The sequence below is a fragment of the Chenopodium album genome, chromosome 4 (genome assembly GCF_948465745.1).
Source record: "Chenopodium album chromosome 4, dcCheAlbu1.1, whole genome shotgun sequence".
Taxonomy (NCBI): domain Eukaryota; kingdom Viridiplantae; phylum Streptophyta; class Magnoliopsida; order Caryophyllales; family Amaranthaceae; genus Chenopodium; species Chenopodium album.
The window spans coordinates 67,756,833-67,778,886 of NC_137837.1; the positions used below are offsets into that span (position 1 = coordinate 67,756,833).

The 22,054-nt window shown below is 40.0% G+C and overlaps 3 protein-coding genes across 3 annotated transcripts; 1 reads left to right on the forward strand and 2 right to left on the reverse strand.

Annotated features, from left to right (window-relative positions):
• Positions 1-1,455: 1,455 nt before the first annotated feature.
• LOC145628059 (uncharacterized) lies at positions 1,456-1,887 on the reverse strand. Its single transcript, XM_081680384.1, has one exon. It carries the CDS (start codon positions 1,885-1,887, stop codon positions 1,456-1,458), a length of 432 nt encoding a protein of 143 aa, XP_081536510.1.
• Positions 1,888-2,199: 312 nt separating this feature from the next.
• LOC145628060 (uncharacterized) lies at positions 2,200-3,000 on the reverse strand. The gene has a single exon (XM_081680385.1). The coding sequence runs from the start codon at positions 2,998-3,000 to the stop codon at positions 2,200-2,202; it is 801 nt and encodes a 266-aa protein (XP_081536511.1).
• Positions 3,001-3,481: 481 nt separating this feature from the next.
• LOC145628061 (uncharacterized) lies at positions 3,482-22,054 on the forward strand. The gene is made up of 3 exons (XM_081680386.1): positions 3,482-3,706; positions 20,695-21,549; positions 21,716-22,054. Exons 1-3 carry the CDS (start codon positions 3,482-3,484, stop codon positions 22,052-22,054), a joined length of 1,419 nt encoding a protein of 472 aa, XP_081536512.1.

The following is a 22,054-nucleotide window of genomic DNA, read 5'->3' on the forward strand; positions in this document are numbered from 1 at the left end:
GACCTCTATTATATGCGCGTCAAAATATGGTTTTAGCTTTCTTGCTGCTGTGACCACTGCGAAGGCTAGCTTCTCTACCAGGGGGTATCTTTGCTCTGCCTCGTTCAGCACGTGGCTCACGAAATATATCGGCCTTTGTTGCTTCTGTCTTTCTACCAGCAGAACGGCTGCGATTGTCTGTATTGACGCTGAGATGTACAACTGCAGTTTTTCCCTCAGCTCCGGGCTGATCATTGTTGGGAGCTTAGTCAGATGCTCCTTAATACCCTCAAAGGCTTCTTTCTCCTTAGTCCCCCACTTGAATTCTCTGTTTCCTTTCAATAGCTGATAGAATGGCAAGGCTTTGTCTGCTGACTTGCTGATGAATCTGGTCAGTGCGGCCATTCTGCCTGTCAACCACATGATATCTTTGATGCTCTTAGGCTCGGGCAGACTAAGGACTACTTTGACCTTTTCTGGGTTGGCATCTATTCCTCTCTCGCTGATCAGAAAACCCAAGAACTTTCCCGAGCTCACTCCAAAGACACATTTCTTCGGGTTGAGCTTGATTTTATACTTGTTCAGAGTGGCAAATGTTTCCTCCAGATCCATGATATGTCCAGCCTGCGTGATGCTCTTAACAATTGAGTCGTCAACGTATACTTCCACATTTCTTCCCTTCTGGTGAAGGAACACTCTATCCATTGCCTTCTAAAAAGTTGCTCTAGCGTTCTTCAGCCCGAAGGGCATAGCTACGTAATTATACACTCCCCCTTCGGTAATGAATGTAGTTTTCTACCTGTCTGGCTCGTGCAGGCTAATCTAATGGTACCCTGAGAAGGCGTCCATGAAGCTTAGCAGGGCATGCCCGCTGGTTGAGTCTACCAGTTGATCTATCCGTGGCAGTGGGTAACAGTCCTTCGGGCAGGCCTTATTAAGATCCGTGAAATCAACACACATTCTCCATTGGCCATTTGCCTTCTTCACCATGACCACAATGGCTAACCATTCTGGATAGTCACAGGGTTCAATAAATCCTGCTTCCAAGAGTTTTTCCACCTCTTCCTGGATTGCCTGGTTTTTCTCCGTGGAGAAGCTTCGCTTTTTCTGCCTGACTGGCCTAATATCCTCCTTCACATTCAGCCTATGCACCATGACTGCTGGGTTAATTCCGGGCATCTCATCTGCGGAAAATGCAAAAATGTTTTTATTCTTTCTCAGCAGCTCTATGAGGTGCACCCCTACTCCTAGATCAATGTCTTTCCCAATTTTCACCGTCCTCGAGGGATCACCTTCTGTGAGCTCGACTGTGACATGCTCCCCGATGGGAAGTGGTCTGGCCATTTCTTCTTTTGCAGGCTCGAAGTTTTCCATTACCAACTTCTGTTTATCTTTTTCCTTGTGATACTCTTCACGCTTCCTTTTCCTCAACTTCCTCTCAGGCTGCTCAAGGAGCCTTCTCTCGGAACCAGACTGCTATCTGGTTTTGGCAGGCTGCTTTAAGGCAGTTATGTAACATTGTTGGGCTGTCTTCTGGCTTCCCCTGAGCTTTGCTGACCGACCCTCATTAGATGTGTAAGCCATGGCCAGGTGGTAAGTGGATACCACCCCGCCTATCTTGTAGATGAGCGGTCTTCCCATGATTACATTGTAGGGTGAAGGGGAGTTTATCACGAGAAATTCTGCTCGGACATCATGCCTTGTTAACCTCTCTCCTACCCGGACTGAGAGTTTGATTATGCCTTCTGGGGTAAGCCCCGAGCCATTAAACCCGGTGACCTCGTAGTTTACTCTCTTCAGGTCTTTTATGTCCAACTTCAGCTCATTGAACGCACTGATGTATATAAAGTTGGCTGAGCTGCCTCCGTCTATTAGTATTCTATCCACCTCCCAGTTTGCAATTCTCATTGTCACCACCAGCGGGTCATCATGAGGGTAAATTATGCCCTTCTGGTCATACTCGTCAAACGTGGCTCGTGGCTGCGGGGGAAGAGGTGTCCATCTACGCTTATCATTGTCGTTTATTTGATGTATCATTGACCGCAGGTCAGCCCGCGCTCTATTAACTGTCCCCCCATGTACTGGACCCCCGCTGATCACGTACACCCTGCCCTCTGGCTTGGCATCTCTATCCTTGTCTCCAGCTGGGCCCCTATGACCTCCTCTGCGGTCAGCTCGGCCCGCTCTATCCTCCTCCCTTCTTCTGGGAGGGTCATCACGTTACTTAAATTGACTCAAGTATCCTCTCCTGACTAAGTCCTCTATGTTGTCCTTCAAGTGCGTGCATTCTTCAGTGGTGTGACTATAGTCCTTGTGAAAGTCACACCACGTACTGGTATCACGACTCCTGTTTACCATCCTTGGAGGTCTCTGCCACTTATCATCAGCCTTATTTACGTTGAATACGTGAGATCTGGAATGGGTTAGTGGGGTATACTGATCAAACTTCCCAGGCCTTGGCCTTCTCATTGGATCGGACCTTCTCAGTCCCACTGCCCTGTTCGCTTCACTGCGGTTTTGCTCAGCCCTGCTTGGCTGGTCCACCCTAGGTGTGTTCTCTACCCGGGTGACCTCTGCCCGCTTAATTGAGTTACCTGTTGCTTTCCTACCCAGCATTGCTCTGTCAGTCTCGTCTGCTTTGATGAACTCATGCGCTTTACCTAGCGCTTCAGCGAGCGTTTTGAGGCTCTTACGCCCCATATATGCTCTGAATGGTGACCCTAGCAGTTGGCCACTCTGCATTGCTAACAGCACTACCTCCTGGCTCATATTTGGAATGGTTGTTGCCTCCTTGTTGAATCTGGTGATGAACTCCCTCAGGGGCTCATCCTTTCCCTGAACTAGGGACATCAGCTCGATTGTCATCTTGGTTCTGTCCACCAAGGTTATGAAATGCTCCATGAACATTCTCTTCAGCTGGTTGTACGAGTATACAGAACATTTAGGGATGGCGCCGTACCATTCCGCTGCCAGCCCCTCCAGAGTTGGTGGGAAAGCCTTACACCAGACTGAGTCTGTCATGGTGTAAAGTACCATATGATTCTCGAAAGCTGATATGTGGCTTTTGGGTGTTGTGGTTCCATTGTACTTGCAGCTCGGCATCTTCACCTTCTCCATGGGTTCTTCCAGAATCTCCCAGGAAAATGGGGAATCATCTGGAACAACCTGGATTCACGCTCGTTTGTCTCTCTTCGGGCTGGGTCCTCGCTCTGCGACCGGTGACCTACTGCGAGGGACCCGCTTCTCCAGGCTGATTCGAGCGGGGGTTATTTCCTCCACGCTCCATTCTCGATTCAGGTTGCGAGCTTCCAGCTCCAATACTTTTTTCCTCAGCTGAATGAGTTCTTTCTGCTCGGGGGTGAGAGTTGAGACTTCCGGCTTTTTCGCTGCGGGCTCCGCAACTGCCGTTGTCGGTGATGGGCTTGCCCCCTTACCCATATTGGTAAGGACCGTTGTCATTGCAGCCAGCTGCTCCTTGCTGCACTTAGAGAGGTTCTGCAGAATGGCTGGCATATTTACGGGCTGCGGTTTCTGGGTTACAGGTGCTGAAACAATAAGCTCATTGTTCGCGCCTGTTAACGACATTCCGTACTTGAAAAAAGAGTTGGATCCTACCGGATCTACTAGTTTCGCCGCTGCTTTAGCAGTGGCTGATGTCGATCCGATGGGGTTGGATTTCTGTGAGATGGTCGATTTGGGGTTTCCGGTGGATCCTTTTGGATCGCTGGTTACTGTGGGGTGTTTTTTGTGGTGTTTGGCTGGTCTCATTAGTTTTGGACGTGGGTGTTTGTACAGTTTCTTCTCCAGCCATGGTGGTTAGTTAACTAGTCCCTAGCTCAGTTGGTGAACCTCAGGTTAGATGGTCCTAGCCCCTCCTTCTAGCGCCAATTGTTCCAGGTATGGATCTAAGGGTTCTGCTGGGTGAGCTGGGTCCCGTCAACAACCTACACACGGCAGCACACGTAAACTGCCCTTGGGGGTGGCTCGAGGAACCCCCCCTCCGAAGCTTAAGTTAGAGAGTGTTTAGAGAGAGAAAGTGTACTTAGAGAGATATAGAAAGCGTAATAACTTGAGTGTCTAACCTCCTTTCCATTGTACTTTACCCTCTATTTATAGGCGTACTATCTCATTCGTGGAGAGTTTAGCCTGGTCAGCCCTGCGGGCTGACTCTGCCGGGCTGATGAGCCCTCCTTTAGTTGCTTATTTGGCGGTGAGTGTGCACCCTAGGGGCTGGGCGATAGTTCAGCGGGAGCTATCCTATACAACAACCCTTAAAAAGACCTTTTTGAGGTATACACACACTTGTGCGAGATTCGGCTAGAGCTACGTTCGGCCTGATTCCTAACGGATACATAGGCAACCTCACATCGAGGTGCGGCCGTAATAAAAATGCATTCACATTCACATTCACACATCATGATCATATCAAAGGATCTCCTATGCTCATCCCTATCTACTTAGATCTAGACTTGGGGGCTAGATCCTTACATCATTAGCTTACCTAGCCTAAAGAGTCACCATCATTTGACTCTTCTTGAAATAATATCTTTTTCCACACACTTAGCCCTTGCGGCCTAACTTTGGAATCACTTTCACACACATCACAGATGCATGACCAAATATACCTTCCCTTAAGAACCCTTTGTCATGGAATCTTAACACAACGTTGAAGCATGCCTTGTCATATCAACATCCCTCATCAATCATAATTGTCATTGCATCACGAAGTATGATGCTTAGCCTCCGTGCCTAAGTTACCCAAATACTTTCATCATTGAGTCAACCATTGAGATAGCCTAGGATGGATTAATCCTTGCACCTTGAGAGATAGTATCAAACAACATTTGACTAAGCTCATTCAACATGCATTCGAAAACTACGATTCTTTTTTCGCGTCTTTCTTTTTCGGGAGAAAGTCGGTACCCTCCACAAAAATGACGGAAAATTTTTGCTTTTTTGCATTTTTGAGTCGCACGATCACATTACAATGCACACACGAGTCATGTACACATTGAGTCATGTCGTGTCAATGAGTCAAGCAACACTAAACCATAGGTCAACCCTAAAGAAAGATAAGCAAAGTCCTATAGTCAAAGATATAAATGCAGGTACATCCCAGCTAGCGAGGACATTCCCAGATTTTTTTCGAAAAAACCGCGAATATGACACAGGAGATTCCTCCGAGATAAGAGGAATTACATTGATCGGTAAATTGGAGATGAAGAGCTTTAATTTACAAAAGATTTGAGCGGATTTGGTTGAAAGGAAATGACCAAGTTCAAAGTTCGGAGCGAAACCGAGCAACAGTGGCAGCAAGAGCACAATAGGGAAGACCCGACTCCAGCGCCAGACAACGACATCCAGCGTCTGGCAGCAGATTACAGAGCCTGGCGCTAGATCCCAACCAACGTCTGGCGACAGAGCCAATTCTTGGCGCCAGCAGAATTTCCGTGGCGCAGAGATCGAAGCCTCATACAGCAATTTCGGGTTCCTTGGTACGCCAGTTAGCCCCTGTAAGAAATTTGACATGATTAAGTTGTCGGTTTGATTACAACCGCAAATAAGTGATCGACCTGACGAAAGATCGTCTCGCTTAGCTTAAAGCGCCTAAACATTGGCTCATCACAAAGGCACCGACATACTGGTTCAGAAGCACCGACGTAATGGTTCACAGCACCGACATACTGGTTTACAAGCAGCAGAAGCGCTGATGCACTGGCTAAAGCAAAGTTCAAGCGAGCTATAAAGATCGACAAGCGTTGGTCTTCGGTGATTTTCTTCGGAATTATTATCGCAACAACTGAGGATGACTTCAAGCAAAGTTATTTTCGACAGCGTTCGCTAAGATTGTGGAAGTTGTCACCAAAGATTTGAGAAGATAGCACGAGATGGGCGGTCTTCGACGACATTCGCAAGACTGTGGAGGTTTTCACCGAGATTTGAGAAGATGGCACGAGATGGGCGGTCTTCGACGGCATTCGCTAAGATTGTGGAGGTTGTCACCGAGATTTGAGAAGGGAGGTTCGTGATGAGGCGGTCTTCGGCGACTTTTGCTATGATTGGGAAGGTTGTCACTATGATTCAAGAAAAAGAAGCTCTTTGTTCAGAGATGCGTGAACATATCCAAAAAAGCTCTATAGTTCATAGACGAGTGAACATCAAAACAGCAAGAAGGCGTTCCGTTAGATTATGGAAAGTTGTCAAATACAGCAATACAACAGCAACAAATCGGTTACCCTCATAGACGTGTGCTCGACGGTGCAAGATACGCGTTTCTTAACTCTTTTATCTGTTTAACTAATGCTAGTTTGCTGGTATCGGCGTTACAAGAATGATTTAGAATCGCAGAACATTCTGAATCATTCTCCGTCCCTATCGATACTTTGACTTTCGTTTTCGAAACTTGCGTTTCTCTAAACTCAGTCAAAGTGGGGGCTTCTATAGACACCCAAATATGTCTCCCCAAAACCAAACCCAGTGATGAATACCTTTCATGTCATTTGATTATCGAACAAGGCGAAAGTGTGAAAAGTCTAGTGATGAGGATGTTTTTATTAAAATATCTCTTCTTTCTGTTTTTGAAAACATTTCTTTTCTTACCTTATTTATGAAAAACGTGCATTCTAGTTTAGTTTGGTCAGTGATAAGGGTCCAATAATAGTGTAGTTGGATAGGGCTTGAAAAGACCTTTCCAACGATATATTATATGCCCAATTCCGATGAATAATGAGGAAGAAGTTATGGCCAAAATACTAAACTAGGCCCAAACCGGATTTTACCTACGACCCAATGATCATGTGGAGGGTCCAAAAGTCTAATCCTATTCCTAGACTAATTAGGATAAATTAGAACCTTCCATAAGTTTTTAAAAGATCTTAATTATCCTTTTTGAAAAGATAAGATTAAAGAATTTGAGTTAAATAAAAACTTTTCTTTTTTAAAACTTTCCTTTTTCTTAAATCCTAATTCTATTCGAATATAAAGATGTTCAAAGACAGTCAGATATTATTTTCGTGCCTCATAATATTTATCCAAATTTTATATGGTGGGATATATCTTGAAATTATCTTTCCAATGATGTATTATAATATTAAATCCGAGCTATAATGAAAAAGATATGAATTAGACATGAAACTCTATCCAAAACTAACACCCTTCCACTATTTCGGCCATATCTTTTTATCTACAAAAGATTTTAATTGGGTTGGAAAGTAGACTTCAAGAGCTTTCCAACGACATATTACAGCCTTATTTGGACTTCTAGATAAAAAAATATGATAAAAACAAAATCCGCAAAAACTGTTGTCCATCGAAATCTATTTCGATTCGAATTCGGATTCTCTTCTCATTCTTCGTCCCTCTTTTTTCTCTATAAATAGAGGTCATATCTCCCCTTTTTCAATCATCAACAACTATCAATTCTCTCTAACAACTCTCTTATTCTCTTCTCTCTCTAAGCTAAAGCTTGTTCTCTCTTTCTCTTTTCTAAACTAGCCTTCTCTCAAACAAAATTCCACATTCACAAGACCAAGAAACATCTAGCATAATTCGAAGTTGCCTTTGCCCTAGACGTGAAAGGTTTGATATTTCTGAGGGCTTGGTCCCAAATCTCTATTTCAATTATTTAATTTAATTGTTTGTTTATTATTTTCCTTGAAGTTACTAACGTGTGTATTTTGTTATTAAAAAGAGATACGAGGCATCCAAGTAAGTGCTTTAATTGATTTATTGATTTTATGATATAGAATTCATGCTTAGATTGTTATTTTGATTCTTAGTATCATGTTAGGATGTTTTATTGATTCCTAGTATCATGTTTAGGATGTTCCTAGTATCATGTTAGGATGCTTTCTTTAGTATGATATTTAGGGTGATTTGCTTATATCAATTATGATTTCTATGATGCTTCCTATTTTCTTTCCTAATAGCATGTTAGTATCATGTTAGGGTTAAAGCTTTAATCTTTATTGTTTAGTGACATGCTAGGGTTTGTTATTAATATTGTTAGTATCATGCCTAGGATCTTGCTATTATTATGATTTAACATGATTATTGTTGTTGTGATGATTATTTTAATATTATTATTATGATTATAATAATTATTATTATTATGTTGATTGATATTTATTGTTATTGCTTGATCACACCTTTTATGCATGTTTAAAGGGAATTTGTACTTGTAATCACGCTTAATAAGATAATTGATAATCTTGTTTAGGGTTAATATGATTATAATTCAAGTGATTGCCATAATAGTTTATTTGTGCACTAATATTCAACCAACATAGATAAACAGGTTTAGGGTAATCCTATTGATTGCATGTTAGTCAGAAAGCGCACATGAATACGATCAGAATAAAGTAGAGGCCTATTATTAGGGCAGGTTCAATCTCTTTTAGGTGGGATTTGTACCTTCATCCCCGAACACCAGTATGGTTCCAGACCTATTGGAGTTAACAATCTCCTGGATCGTTAAGGGGTGTAACCTTCACCCTGTGAACGGTTTACAAGTTCCTAAAACTTGTTGGCGACTCTTTTGCTCTAGCTTCCTTCTATTTGGACGCCACCGTACTTTAGTGTATGATCACATTGGGGTTCAAGTTTGGGGTAATGCTTGAAATATTCCCTACAGTATTAATTTTCAATTAATTGCATAATTTGAATATATTAAGGGCTATTAAGATTATTAATTATGTAAATTGTAAGTCCACTATGTGTGAATGTGTCAATTTGTGTGAATTGTGATTTATTTTGTTTGTTGTTCTTCTTGAGTTCTTATTGTAGACACCCATTTGTGTCTCCCCAAAACCGAACCCAGTGATGAGTACCTTTTGTGTCGAATCATAATCGAATGAAGCAAAAGTGCGGAAAGTTTAGTGTTGCGGATAGTTTTAATTTCTTTTCTCTTCTCTCTGTTTTTGAAAACTTATTTTAAGAAAACAGTCAATCTAGTTTGGTTGGTCCATGATACGGGTCCAATAGTAGTGTAGTTGGATGGGGCTTGACAAGAGCTTTCCAACGATATATTATAAGCCCAATTCCGATGAGTATTGAGGAAGTTATGGCCAATTTACTGAACTGAACCCAGTTTGAGCCTTATGTGCGGCCCAATGATCTAGAGGAGGGCCTAATATGATTTATCATTCCTAATGCAATTAGGAATGGTTTTGGTCTTCTAGATTCTTCTAGAAGGTTCTTTTCATTCCTAATTCAATTAGCATTGATAAATTGACTTTTGTTGACTTTTCAGAGTTTTACTTAAAATCAAAAAGCATTTTTGAGGAAAATACGATTTTATCCTCCTGTACGGTAATTTTTATCTGATTTTAGAAAACGCGTGAATTTCTGAAATCAGCGCCAAACGCAAGCTGTAGTGTCTGGCGCTATGCTTGGCGCCAAGCGCTAGTGTTGGCGCCTGCCAGCGTTGGCGCTGGTTCTGTTTTTTGTGCGCCAATGCTCTGTTTTGATAATTTTATCTTTTTGTCTGATTTTCTCTATAAATAACGTCGTAAAAACTCCGTTTTGATTCACCTACAACCAGTTTTCAATTCTCTCTATTTTAATCAATTCTCATCAAGTTTTCCTTGATTACTCTCTCTCCCCCCCTTTTCTAAACTAGCTTTTTACATACAAAATTCCACATTCATTAGATCAAGAAACACCTAGCCATATTCGAAGTTGCCTTCGCCCTAGACGTGAAAGGTTTAATTTCTGAGGGTTTGGTCCCAAATCTCTATTTCCATTATTTAATTGTTTTGTTTTGTTTTATTATTTTCCTTGAAGTTACTAACGTGTGTATTTTGTTATTAGAAAGAGGTACGAGGCATTAAAGTAAGTGCTTTAATGTTTTTATTGATGTTATGATGTAGAGTTCATGCTTAGATTGTTATTTTGATTCCTAGTATCATTTCTAGGGTAATTTTAATATTAAGTATGATTGAAAGTATGATGCATTTTATTTTCTTCATAATATTTATTCATGTTAGTATCATGTTAGGGTTAAAGATTTGATTTTTAATGCTTAGTGACATGCTAGGGTTTGTTATTAATCTTGTTAGTATCATGTCTAGGATCTTGCTATTATTATGCTATAATATGATTATTATGATTATGATTATTATAATTGTTATTATGATGATTATTATTATGATTATTTTAATTATAATTTATTTTTATTATGATTATATTTTTATGATGATGACCATGATTATAATGACTATTATGATTATTATTATGTTGCTTGATATTTATTGTTATTGCTTGATCACGCCTTTATGCATGTTTAAAGGGAATTGGTACTTGTAATCACGCTTAATAAGATATTAATAATCTTATTTAGGGTTAATTTGATTATAATTCAAGTGATCGCCAATAATAGTTTATTTGTGCATTAATATTCAACCAACATAAATTAAAAAGGTTTAGGGTTAATCCTATTGATTGCATGTTAGTCAGAAAGCGCACATGAATACGATCAGAATAAAGTAGAGGCCTATTATTAGGGCAGGTTCAATCTCTTTTAGGTTGGATTTGTACCTTCATCCCCGAACCCTATTTGGTTCAAGACCTTATGGAGTTGACGATCTCTTGGATCGTTAAGGGGTGTAACCTTCACCCTCTGAACGGTTTACAAGTTCCTAAAACTTGTTGGCGACTCTTTTGCTCTGTCTTCTTCCCTTTTGGACGCCACCGTACTTTAGTGTATGATCACAGTGGGGTTCAAGCTAGGGGATTAACGCTTGAAATTATTCCCTACAGTTTTTTGGCGACTCCACTGGGGAGGATTTCTATTTTAATTCCTGAATTTGTTTCGGCAATGATTTAGAATGAGTGGATGAGACTCGAAACGTTCTAAGTATTTCATGTGCGTAATTTTGATTAACATTATTGTCATATGCATAAAAAAGATCTCATTGGAAAGACCATCCATAATGAGTTAAAAACATAGGATTTTACACGTAGGAAATTTGAGAAATATCTTTCACGACTAGGACCGAAAACACTGCACGAAACAGGAAAATTTTATCGAGCACAGAAAGCTGCTGAGGCATGTAGGAATTAGCGCCAGGGGCCAGAGCATTGGCGCCAGACTTTTAACTGTAGCGCCAGACGCCAACATTGGCGCCAATCGCTACAGCTAAAACCTGGCGCCAGTCTCTGTTTGCTGGCGCCAAATTCCTCCAATACCGAGCAAGAAATATGCGTTCTAATTTCGACCAGTTTTTCGTATTGTTTGCTCAATCCTATTTCCTGATTGAATTTTTTCTCACTTTTCTGAAACCCATATGTGTTCTACATATGGACATAACCCTCTGGGAATTCATGCTCCATCTACCTGATTGAACGCTCTGAGCAACAAAGGGTACATCTGAGAATGTTGAATTCACCAAACCATGGAAGCGAGTTTTTCTAAACTCGCGGTGTCCCATCCACTCGCGCCAACCCTTCACGGTTAGGCTTCCGCGCGGTGCATCCGGACAATTAACCATGGACCCTCTATTGACTAAACCATATCCCGAACTTTAGAGAACTAGAGCCATGGTTAGGTTGCGAACTCATTGCATCATGTTGTGCCTACTTGACTAATTGTGCATTATTTGTTGTGCATATATATTCTATGTTTTTCTTAACCGTTTGTTTGACTTGTGTTAAGACTAAATAAATTGATGACTTAAAGAACTTTGCCTAATTAATTAATTAATTAATTAATTAATTTGAGTAAATAAATTCTAATTTTTTTAATCAGAATTGACCTAGTACGACTTTAGGCATACCCTTGTTGATTAATAACACCGAAAACAGTCCCAGATTGAAGCTCCAGTATTGGCGCCAAAGTCTGGACTGTAGCGCCACTCTGTGGAGTGTGGCGCCTGGCGACAACTCTGTCATCTGGCGCTACACTACACAGTGCGACGCCAGTCCTGTCGTTTTGCCGACAGTTTGGATTATTGGTCGAGTCATCACCTAGTGTCTAATTAACCAGTTTGCTAATTAAGTCGGTTAAATTTCGCTGTCAATAACACCTTGTCGAATCATTAATTGAGTCTAGACGCTAAGTCACATAGTCTAGCCACATGGTCATGACACGAGTCTTAACATGTCACCTACACTCACTAGTCTTAGCACACACTTTGAGTATATGTCACCATAACCATGTTTTAGGTTCATGCATGAGTCGGTCTTTTCCGTCATTTGAGTTGGGGGTACATTCTATTCCTAGTTCTTCATATCCCTCCATCTACATCATTTTTCTTCACATTCTTCCATCTTTCTTCACCTCCTCCATCCATTGCATGTTGAATAAAGTTTGAGTCAAATAATTAACAATGAATATCCCCAAATTCCTTTTCCAAAGTACTTGGTCGAGGAGAGAAGGGCGATTAATCAAGGACAACCTCTTTATTCAGGTCTCACTTTTTGATAAACCAATTCGTCAAAAGAGGAAGGCTAAAAAGATAATGGCAAGTCAAGAAGAAGTCAATGAGCTTAGGAACCAATTGGTTACCGTAACTGAGAAACTGAAGCTCCTCACACTCGAGATCGATGATCCCGTGAAGCAACAACAAATGAACCTTATGCAAGAAAGTTTGAGCAAGCTATCTAGGGACTATAAATTTCAGGGCATGAGTTCACAAGGGGTCTCGCTGGACAAGGAACTTCTTCCGCATAAGTTCAACGCCACTGACATCCCTAAATTCAAGGCAAATGATAACCCTTATTTTCATCTAAGAGCTTTCGAAACTATAATGAGGATTAAGGGTATCGATAAGAAGGTTTTCCCCTCTCTGTTCCCACTATCTCTCGAAACCGTTTGTCAACAATGGTTCTTTTCTCTCGAGGAAGAAAAAACCTCTTCTTGGGAGTCGATAACAAACGCTTTCATAGATAGATATAAGTGCAACATCCAAGACGAAACAGACCACAGACAACTTGAGATGTTAAAACAAAAAGAGAATGAAGGCTTTACTTCTTTCTTCAACAAATGGAGGGAAACTTCTGCTAATATGGTCAAAACTCCCACTGAAAAGGAATCTGTGAGGATGTTTATCAAGAATCTCCAAGGGAAGTATTCAAGGCACTTAAAGTACCAACACAATTTAAATACTTTCAAGGCTGTCTATAATATAGGCATTGACATTGAAGATGACCTTCTGAAAGATAATAGTGCGAGAGGAAAAAAGAACGACCATCCTTCTTCTTCCCCTCCCATTAATGAGGTACATGCCACGAACGCCTCTAAACCACGAATCCAAAGATCAAAAAGGGTGTTCACTCCACTTGGTATGAGTTATGAAACAGCTTTCGAGAAGTTACACCACAAAGGACTAGTCATGCCCATAGGGCCCATCAAAGATCCAGTTCCAGAAGCCAGGCCACCTAAGTGGGACCCTAATAAGCAATGCAAATATCACCAAGGAAAGGGTCATGACACCGAGGAGTGTTGGAAACTCAAAGAAGCTATTCAAGATCTGATCGATAACAATGAAACTTATGAGATTCTAGTCATCGAAGAAAGTCAAACATCCTTCGATCCATCACTTCTTATCACACCTGTAGGAGAGCCCATGATCGAGACAGCTTATATGACCTCTCTCGATGAAGTGGCCATGATTGGGGAGGATGAAAGTCTTTTCTTAGATAATACCAGGGAGGACTCGTCAAGTCTAAAAGAGGACGTTCAAAAACTACAAGATGTCATTGCCATGCTCTTGAATGTGGTAGAAGGATTAGCAAATCGGGTAATGGCCATCGAACAAAATTCTCGCCAAGAGTTTAATGAAGAACTCAATGCTCCAAAGCCACTAGCAAAATGGACCATTGAAGGATACATACCAATAGGAACGCCTTACAATGAAGCTTTTGATTGTTTACATGATCAAGGTCATATTCGCTCTATTGGTCCCAGTCAAGACCCTCCATCTGAAAAACGTTTTCCCAATGGGGATCCAAATTCCTATTATCGATACCATAAAGGTTGTGGTCACACCACCGAAGTATGTCTCGCCCTCAAGGATCGTGTTCAAGACTTCATTGATTCAAATCTCCTTCATGTTCCTCCGCGCGACAAGAAGGCCAAGATCAGTAATAATAACAACAGTGGCTGTAAAGGGAAGAAGAACGATTATCCTTCTTCTTCCGGAAACACCTACTCTAGCAATAGTGTTGGTACTTTCGACCTTAGTAAGATCCTAGCCATGGGTAATCGAAAGCAACTGAGAAAGGATTTCACCCCTATTGGAATTAGCTACGATAATGCTTTCGATCGACTCCATGCCAAAGGACTCATTACTCCCAATGGACCTATTCAAGATCCCCCACATGAGAAGAGATTGCCTAGTTGGAATCCAGACGAACAATGCAGTACCATCACGGTAGGGGTCATGCTACTGAGAGCTGTTGGAAGCTAAAGGAGGCTATCCAACATTTGATTGATAATAACAAGCTTCTCATACCTCCAATTAACAAGAAGAGCGAGTGATGATAACGGAAACAACACAAGACAAGAGGCGAGCTTCAACGACAAGATTTCGTGACCTCTTTTTTCTATTTCTTTTTTATTTACCCTTTCTCCAATAAGTCTAGCATAGGCACCTTTTTATTCTCCTTAGATTTATTTTGTAGGATCATTATATTTTTTCCTTTAATAAAATGAGCATTTATTTCCTTGCATATGATCATTTCATTATATTGCATCAAAAAAAAAAAAAAATCAAAAAAATCCATGTCGAATTAAGCACAAGGTATACAAATGATTTGAGACACCCCTTGTAGCCACATCATATTACCTTTCATCTTTCAAATTTACAATCCTTTCTTCATAAACCACTTTGAGCCTCGTCTAACGATAGACCTTTCTTTTTTTCAACCCACATCTACCTGACCTTGGGATGGGATGGTGTGCAACTTATGCAATTTCTAAAAAGCTTGAGTGATTTCAAAAGATTAAAATAAATAGAAAGCAATAGCAAAAATAAACAAAAAAAATAATAAAAGTGTACAAAAGGGAAAGTGTTCCAATGTCATTGACATGAACATATCTTTGATATGAACACGTCTCAGATTGCGTCTCTGTCGAGTGCTCGGTACCGTGCCTGAGAAACATGAATGCCAAGTGAGTGATAGACCGCATGATCGGGATTGCCCACACTTATTAAAATAAAATAAATGCTAAGGCAAAAAGAGCTAAAAAAGAGTAGGAACTCAAGCATAAAAATACAAAGATTCAAAAGCAAGGTTGCACACCTTGGGGGCTTATCTAGGGTCTTGAGCCTTTATCCCTTTCTTCTATAACCTTTAGCCTAACCACGTTACAACCCTTAAAAAGACCTTTTTTGAGGTATACACACTTGTGCGAGGTTCGGCTAGAGCTACGTTCGACTTGATTCCTAATGGATACGTAGGCAACCTCACATTGAGGTGAGGCCGTAACAAACATGCATTCATATTCACATTCACATTCACACATCATGGTCATATCAAGGGATCTCCAATGCTCATCCCTATTCACTTAGAGCTAGACTTGGGGGCTTGATCCCTACATCATTAGCTTACCTAGCCTAAGAGTCACCACCATTTGACTCTTTTAACAAATAATATCTTTCCACACACTTAGCTCTTGCGGCCTAACTTTAGTGTCACTTTAACACACTGCACATATACATGACCAAATATACTTCCCTTAGGAACCCTTTGTCATGGAATCTTAACACAACGCTGAAGCATGCCTTGTCATATCAACATCACTCATCAATCATAATCATCATTGCATCGAAGTATAAAGTGCTTAGCCTCCGTGCCTAAGTTACCCAAATACTTTCATCATTGAGTCAACAATTGAGATAGCCTAGGATGAGTTAATCCTTGCACCTTGAGAGATAATATCAAATGACATTTGACTAAGCTCATTCAACATGCACCTTCAAAACTTCTCTTCTTTCTTTTTTTGCGTCTTTCCTTTTCGGGAGAAAGTCGGTACCCTCCACAAAAATGACGGAAAATTTTTGCTTTTTCGAGTCGCACGATCACATTACGATGCACACACGAGTCATGTCGTGTCATGTCACTTTGATTTGAGTCTAACACATGTGTCAAACACTTTGAGTCGAGTCAACCTCGAGTCAATCACAGAGAGTCAAGTTTATACCTTGAGTTGTGTCAAGTCGATGAGTCAAGCAACATTAAACCTTAGGTCAACCCTAAGATAATTAAAGAGATTGGCAAAGTTCTATAGTAAAAAATAAATACAGGTGCAGCAGAATAGGGAAGACCCTACTCCAATTCCTAGCGCCAGAGATATTTCAGCAGCGATAGAGCTCGAAGCCTCTCAAAAAGGTGATTTCGACCTCATACAGCAATTTCAGGTTCCTTGGTACGCCAGTTAGCCCCTATAAGCAATTTGACATGATTAAGTAGTCGGTTTGATTACAATTGCAATAAGTGATCGACCTGATGAAAGATCGTCTCACTTAGCTTAAAGCGCCTAATCACGGAGACACCGACGTACTGGTTTTAGCGGAAGCAAAGTTCAAGCAAGCTTTAGAGATCGGCAAGCGTTGGTCTTCGGAAATTTTTCTTTGGAATATTATCGCAACAAACATTCAATCATCGAAGCTCCTTTGTCCAGAGACGCGTGGGCATATTATTCAAAAGCTCTTTGTTCAGAGACGCGTGGACATATCATCAAAGCTCTTTGCTCCAGAGACGCGTGGGCATATTATTCAAGCTCTTTTGTTCAGAGATGCGTGAACATTTCCATCAAGCTCTTTTGCTCCAGAGACGCGTGGGCATATCATTCAAAAGCTCTTTTGTTCGGAGATGCGTGGATATATCATCAAAGATCTCCTATTTTCAAGCTCTTTCGCCCAGAGACGCGTGGGCATCCTATTATCAAACTCTTCGTTCAAAGACGCGTGGACACATCATTCAGAAGTTCATATCAAAAAGAAGCTCTTTGTTCAGAGACGCGTGAACATATCAAAAAGAAGCACTTTATTCAGAGACGAGTGAACATCGAAACAGCAAGGTGGCGTTCCCTAGATTATGGAGAGTTGTCACAAACAACTGAGGATTGTTTCAAGAGAAGCAATCTTCAATATTATTCCCTTGGACGTGGAATATTATCAATGCGGATGAGGATTGTTTCAAGAGAAACAATCTTCGATGGTATTCCCTTGGACGTGGAATATTATCAAAGTGGAGGAGGATCGTTTCAGGCGAAGCAGTCTTCTATATTGGAAGCAGTTACATGCGTAGCAGTTTTCAAGCGGGATGACATTCTCTAGCTTGCAGGAGGTCATCAAAACAATCGGTTACTTTCAGAGACGTGTGCTCGACGGTGCAAGATACGCGTTTCTTAACTCTTTTATCTGTTTAACTAGCGCTAGTTTTGCAGGTATCGGCATTACAAGAGTGATTTGGGATCGCAGAACGTTCTGAATCATTCTCCGTCCCTATCAATACTTTGACTTTCGTTTTCGAAACTTGCGTTTCTCCAAACTCAGTCAAAGTGGGGGCTTCTGTAGACACCCATTTGTGTCTCCCCAAAACCAAACCCAGTGATGAGTACCTTTCGCGTCGAATCATAATCAGCAAAAGTGCGGAAAGTTTAGTGTTGCGGATAGTTTTAATTTCTTTTCTCTTCTCTCTGTTTTTGAAAACTTATTTTAAGAAAACAGCCAATCCAGTTTGGTTGGTCCATGATATGGGTCCAATAGTAGTGTAGTTGGATGGGTCTTGACAAGAGCTTTCCAACGATATATTATAAGCCCAATTCCGATGAGTATTGAGGAAGTTATGGCCAATTTACTGAACTGGGCCCAGTTTGAGCCTTATGTGCGGCCCAATGATCTAGAGGAGGGCCTAATATGATTTATCATTCCTAATGCAATTAGGAATGGTTTTAATTTTCTAGATTCTTCTATAAGGTTCTTTTCATTTCTAATTCAATTAGCATTGATAAATTGACTTTTGTTAACTTTTCAGAGTTTTAATTAAAATTAAAAAGCATTTTTGAGGAAATACGATTTTATCCTCCTGTACGGTAATTTTTATCTGATTTTAGAAAACGCGTGAATTTCTGAAATCAGCGCCAAACGCCAGCTGTAGCGCCTGGCGCTATGCTTGGCGCCTGGTGTTTAGGGTAATTTCACCCTGCCACGTGGCCCAATCAGAGGGTGACACGTGTCAGCCCCAAATTGGTCCAAAATGGACCAATCCCTGCTCGACACGTGTCATTCCAGAAATCAAGGGAAAAGGCGGCCTTCAGGCCCAAATCCCGAGAATGCCGCAAAACGGCGCAGCCCACCAATGATTAGGGTTCAGTGACCTAATTAGGGGCACAATTCCCAATGACCCTATAAATAGGGAGATGTCCCTCATTTTGAGGGCACGGTTTTACCATTGATTACACTTGCATTCTCTCACATCAGAGAAACACCTGAGCTTGGAATCCGAGCAGATACCCACCTAAATTTCCGTCCTCTTTATTCCTTTTCAAGTTACTAACTTGACCGTCGGAGGCGAAGCTCCAATCACCCGGAGTCTCCGTTATTTTGCAGGTACAGCTCGGCCGGATCATACTTCGTGTTGTAACTCTCCCGAGGGACAAAAACACCCAAAACACCTGGCGCCAACAGCCAGCGTTGGCGCTGGTTCTATTTTTTGTGCGCCAATGCTCTGTTTTGATAATTTTATCTTTTTGGCTGATTTTCTTTATAAATAACGTTGTAAAAACTCCGTTTTGATTCACCTACAACCAGTTTTCAATTCTCTCTATTTTAATCAATTCTCATCAAGTTTTCCTTGATTACTCTCTCTCTTCCTTTTCTAAACTAGCTTTTTACATACAAAATTCTGCATTCATTAGATCAAGAAACACCTAGCCATATTTGAAGTTGCCTTTGCCCTAGACGTGAAAGGTTTAATTTCTGAGGGTTTGGTCCCAAATCTCTATTTCCATTATTTAATTGTTTTGTTTTGTTTTATTATTTTCCTTGAAGTTACTAACGTGTGTATTTTGTTATTAGAAAGAGGTACGAGGCATCAAAGTAAGTGATTTAATGTTTTTATTGATGTTATGATGTAGAGTTCATGCTTAGATTGTTATTTTGATTCCTATTATCATGTCTAGGGTAATTTCAATATTAAGTATGATTGAAAGTATGATGCCTTTTATTTTCTTCCTAATATTTATTCATGTTAGTATCATGTTAGGGTTAAAGATTTGATTTTAAATGCTTAGTGACATGCTAGGGTTTGTTATTAATCTTGTTAGTATCATGCCTAGGATCTTGCTATTATTATGCTTTAATATGATTATTATGATTATGGTTATTATAATTGTTATTATGATGATTATTATTATGATTATTTTAATTATAATTTATTTTTATTATGATTATAACTTTATGATGATGATCATGATTATTATGATTATTATTATGTTGCTTGATATTTATTGTTATTGCTTGATCACGCCTTTATGCATGTTTAAAGGGAATTGGTACTTGTAATCACGCTTAATAAGATATTAATAATCTTATTTAGGGTTAATTTGATTATAATTCAAGTGATCGCCAATAATAGTTTATTTGTGCATTAATATTCAACCAACACAAATTAAACAGGTTTAGGGTTAATCCTATTGATTGCATGTTAGTCAGAAAGCGCACATGAATACGATCAGAATAAAGTAGAGGCCTATTATTAGGGCAGGTTCAATCTCTTTTAGGTTGGATTTGTACCTTCATCCCCGAACCCTATTTGGTTCAAGACCTTATGGAGTTGACGATCTCTTGGATCGTTAAGGGGTGTAACCTTCACCCTGTGAACGGTTTACAAGTTCCTAAAACTTGTTGGCGACTCTTTTGCTCTATCTTCTTCCCTTTTGGACACCACCGTACTTTAGTGTATGATCACGGTGGGGTTCAAGCTATGGGGTTAACGCTTGAAATTATTCTCTACACTTATGTTATTCACACATTTGTTGCCTAAAATTAAGAGTAATAGGCTATGAATTATTTCTTGAGTTGATTAATTTTAAGTTTAGTATTTATGTTTAAACTTTATAAGTATGTTGTTGGTTTATATGAAAATTTTGGTTTAAAATTATCTAATTAGACATATAATATAAATTTCAGAATGAAGAGAAAAAATACAAGAGATATTTCAAGTTTCTTTACCAAAAGATCTTCTACTTCAAATCCTTCTCTTTCTCAAGAACAAAATCCCCCTCCGACACAAGAAAGTAATCAAAATCACCCTCTACCACAAGAATCTCTACAAAATCTTCCTCCACCTCAAGAAAATGAACAAATTCCTCTTCCACATCAACAAGTGAACAAAATTCTTCTCCATCACACAACTTTCCTGAAAATCAAGAGGAGGGAACTTGTCATGGAGATAGTTCAAATCCTAAAACTGAAGCTCCAATTCATGAAGGAAGATTAAGTACTTCTGATATTGTTAATCTTCCACAAGATCCCAAAAAAAGGAGAAAGATAAGTGATTTTCATCCGGATGATAGGGATTTGGTTAGAAAAACATACATTCAACAAAAACCTTGTCAACCCGAAGATTTTGTATTTCCTCAAACACCTTTTGGGCCAAAATTGCGTCGCTTCAACAAAAAATGGTTTGATACTTGGCGGACATGCATGGCTTGAGTATAGTGTTGAGAAGGATGCAACTTTTTGTTTTATTTGTTACTTATTCAAGAAAGACAATGCATCTGGAGGCGATACTTTTGTTAATGAGGGATTCAAGGCTTGGAATAGAACGGAAGCATTTGCAAAACATGTTGCTGGACACATGAGTGCTCACAACATTGCGGTTGTTGATATGAATTCATTTGTCAATCAAAAGGCTTCTATTACAACCGCATTGTCCAAACAATCACAAGAAGCAATGAATGCATATCGAAAGCGGTTAGAAGCTTCAATTGAAACTACTCAATGGCTTCTACTTCAAGGGTTGCCTTTTCATGGCCATGATGAAAAAGAAACTTCATTGAATAGAGGTAACTTCATTTCTCTATTGTCACTTCTTTCAAAGCATGATCCTGACTACTCGAAAGTTATTTTAAAAAATGCTTCAGGTAATTGTCAACTGACTTCTCCTCCAATCCAAAAAGATATCATCAATGCTTGTGCAAAAGAAACAACTAAGGTAATTCTTAAAGAGCTTGGTGATGGATTTTTTGCCATCCTTGCCGATGATTCAGCAGATGTTACCGATAAAGAACAAATGGCTTTTTGCTTGAGATATGTTAACAAAATGGGAGAGGTATGTAAACAATTTCTTTGTGTTATGCATGTTCCTAACACCACTTCTTTGACCTTGAAAAATGCTATTGAGTCTATACTTATGGAGCACTCTTTAACTTTCTCTCGAGTACGAGGTCAAGGTTATGATGGTGCTAGTAATATGCAAGGTTCAATTAATGGCCTCAAAACTTTGATATTGAATGAATGCAAACAAGCTTACTTTGTGCATTGTTTTGCACATCAATTTCAATTGACACAAATTGCACTTGCTAAAAAGAATTCGGATTGTGGGTGGCTTTTTGTTGATGTACTTGCACCTATTTTAAATTTGTTGGATTTTCACCGAAGAGGAAAGAATTTCTTAGAGAAAAACAACGTCAACATGTTGTAGAAGCATTGTCTTTGGGTGAATTTGAAACAGGAACAGGATTAAATCAAGAACAAGTTTGGGTAGACCTTGTGACACTCGTTAGGGATCTCACTTCAAGTCGATCTTAAATGTGCTTGATTTATATTCTTCCATCCTTCTTTCCCTTGATTCCATTGCAGAAGTGCCTGATACACTTGATTCAAATAAAGCACAAGCTATTACACATTTTTTGATGTCATTTGATTTTGTGTTTGTGGCACACTTGATGGTTGATATATTTGCGATTGCAAAGGAGTTGAATGAGGCCTTGCAAAAACATGATCAAGACATTGTGAATGCAATGGCCATGGTTGATGTAACCAAGGCTAATTTGCAACAGTATAGAGATGAAGGATTTGATTTGATTATGGAAAAAGTCACTTCTTTTATGGCTAAACATTAA

Bases quoted from the DNA above. Each gene is read 5' to 3' on its own strand.
- LOC145628060 (XM_081680385.1), bottom strand. From the start codon at position 3,000: ATGACAGACTCAGTCTGGTGTAAGGCTTTCCCACCAACTCTGGAGGGG.
- LOC145628061 (XM_081680386.1), top strand. From the start codon at position 3,482: ATGGCTGGCATATTTACGGGCTGCGGTTTCTGGGTTACAGGTGCTGAA. The intron at 3,707-20,694 runs GTTACTGTGGGG...TACTTATTCAAG, and splicing joins TGGATCCTTTTGGATCGCTG to AAAGACAATGCATCTGGAGG. The intron at 21,550-21,715 runs GTACTTGCACCT...GACACTCGTTAG, and splicing joins GTGGGTGGCTTTTTGTTGAT to GGATCTCACTTCAAGTCGAT.
- LOC145628059 (XM_081680384.1), bottom strand. From the start codon at position 1,887: ATGAGAATTGCAAACTGGGAGGTGGATAGAATACTAATAGACGGAGGC.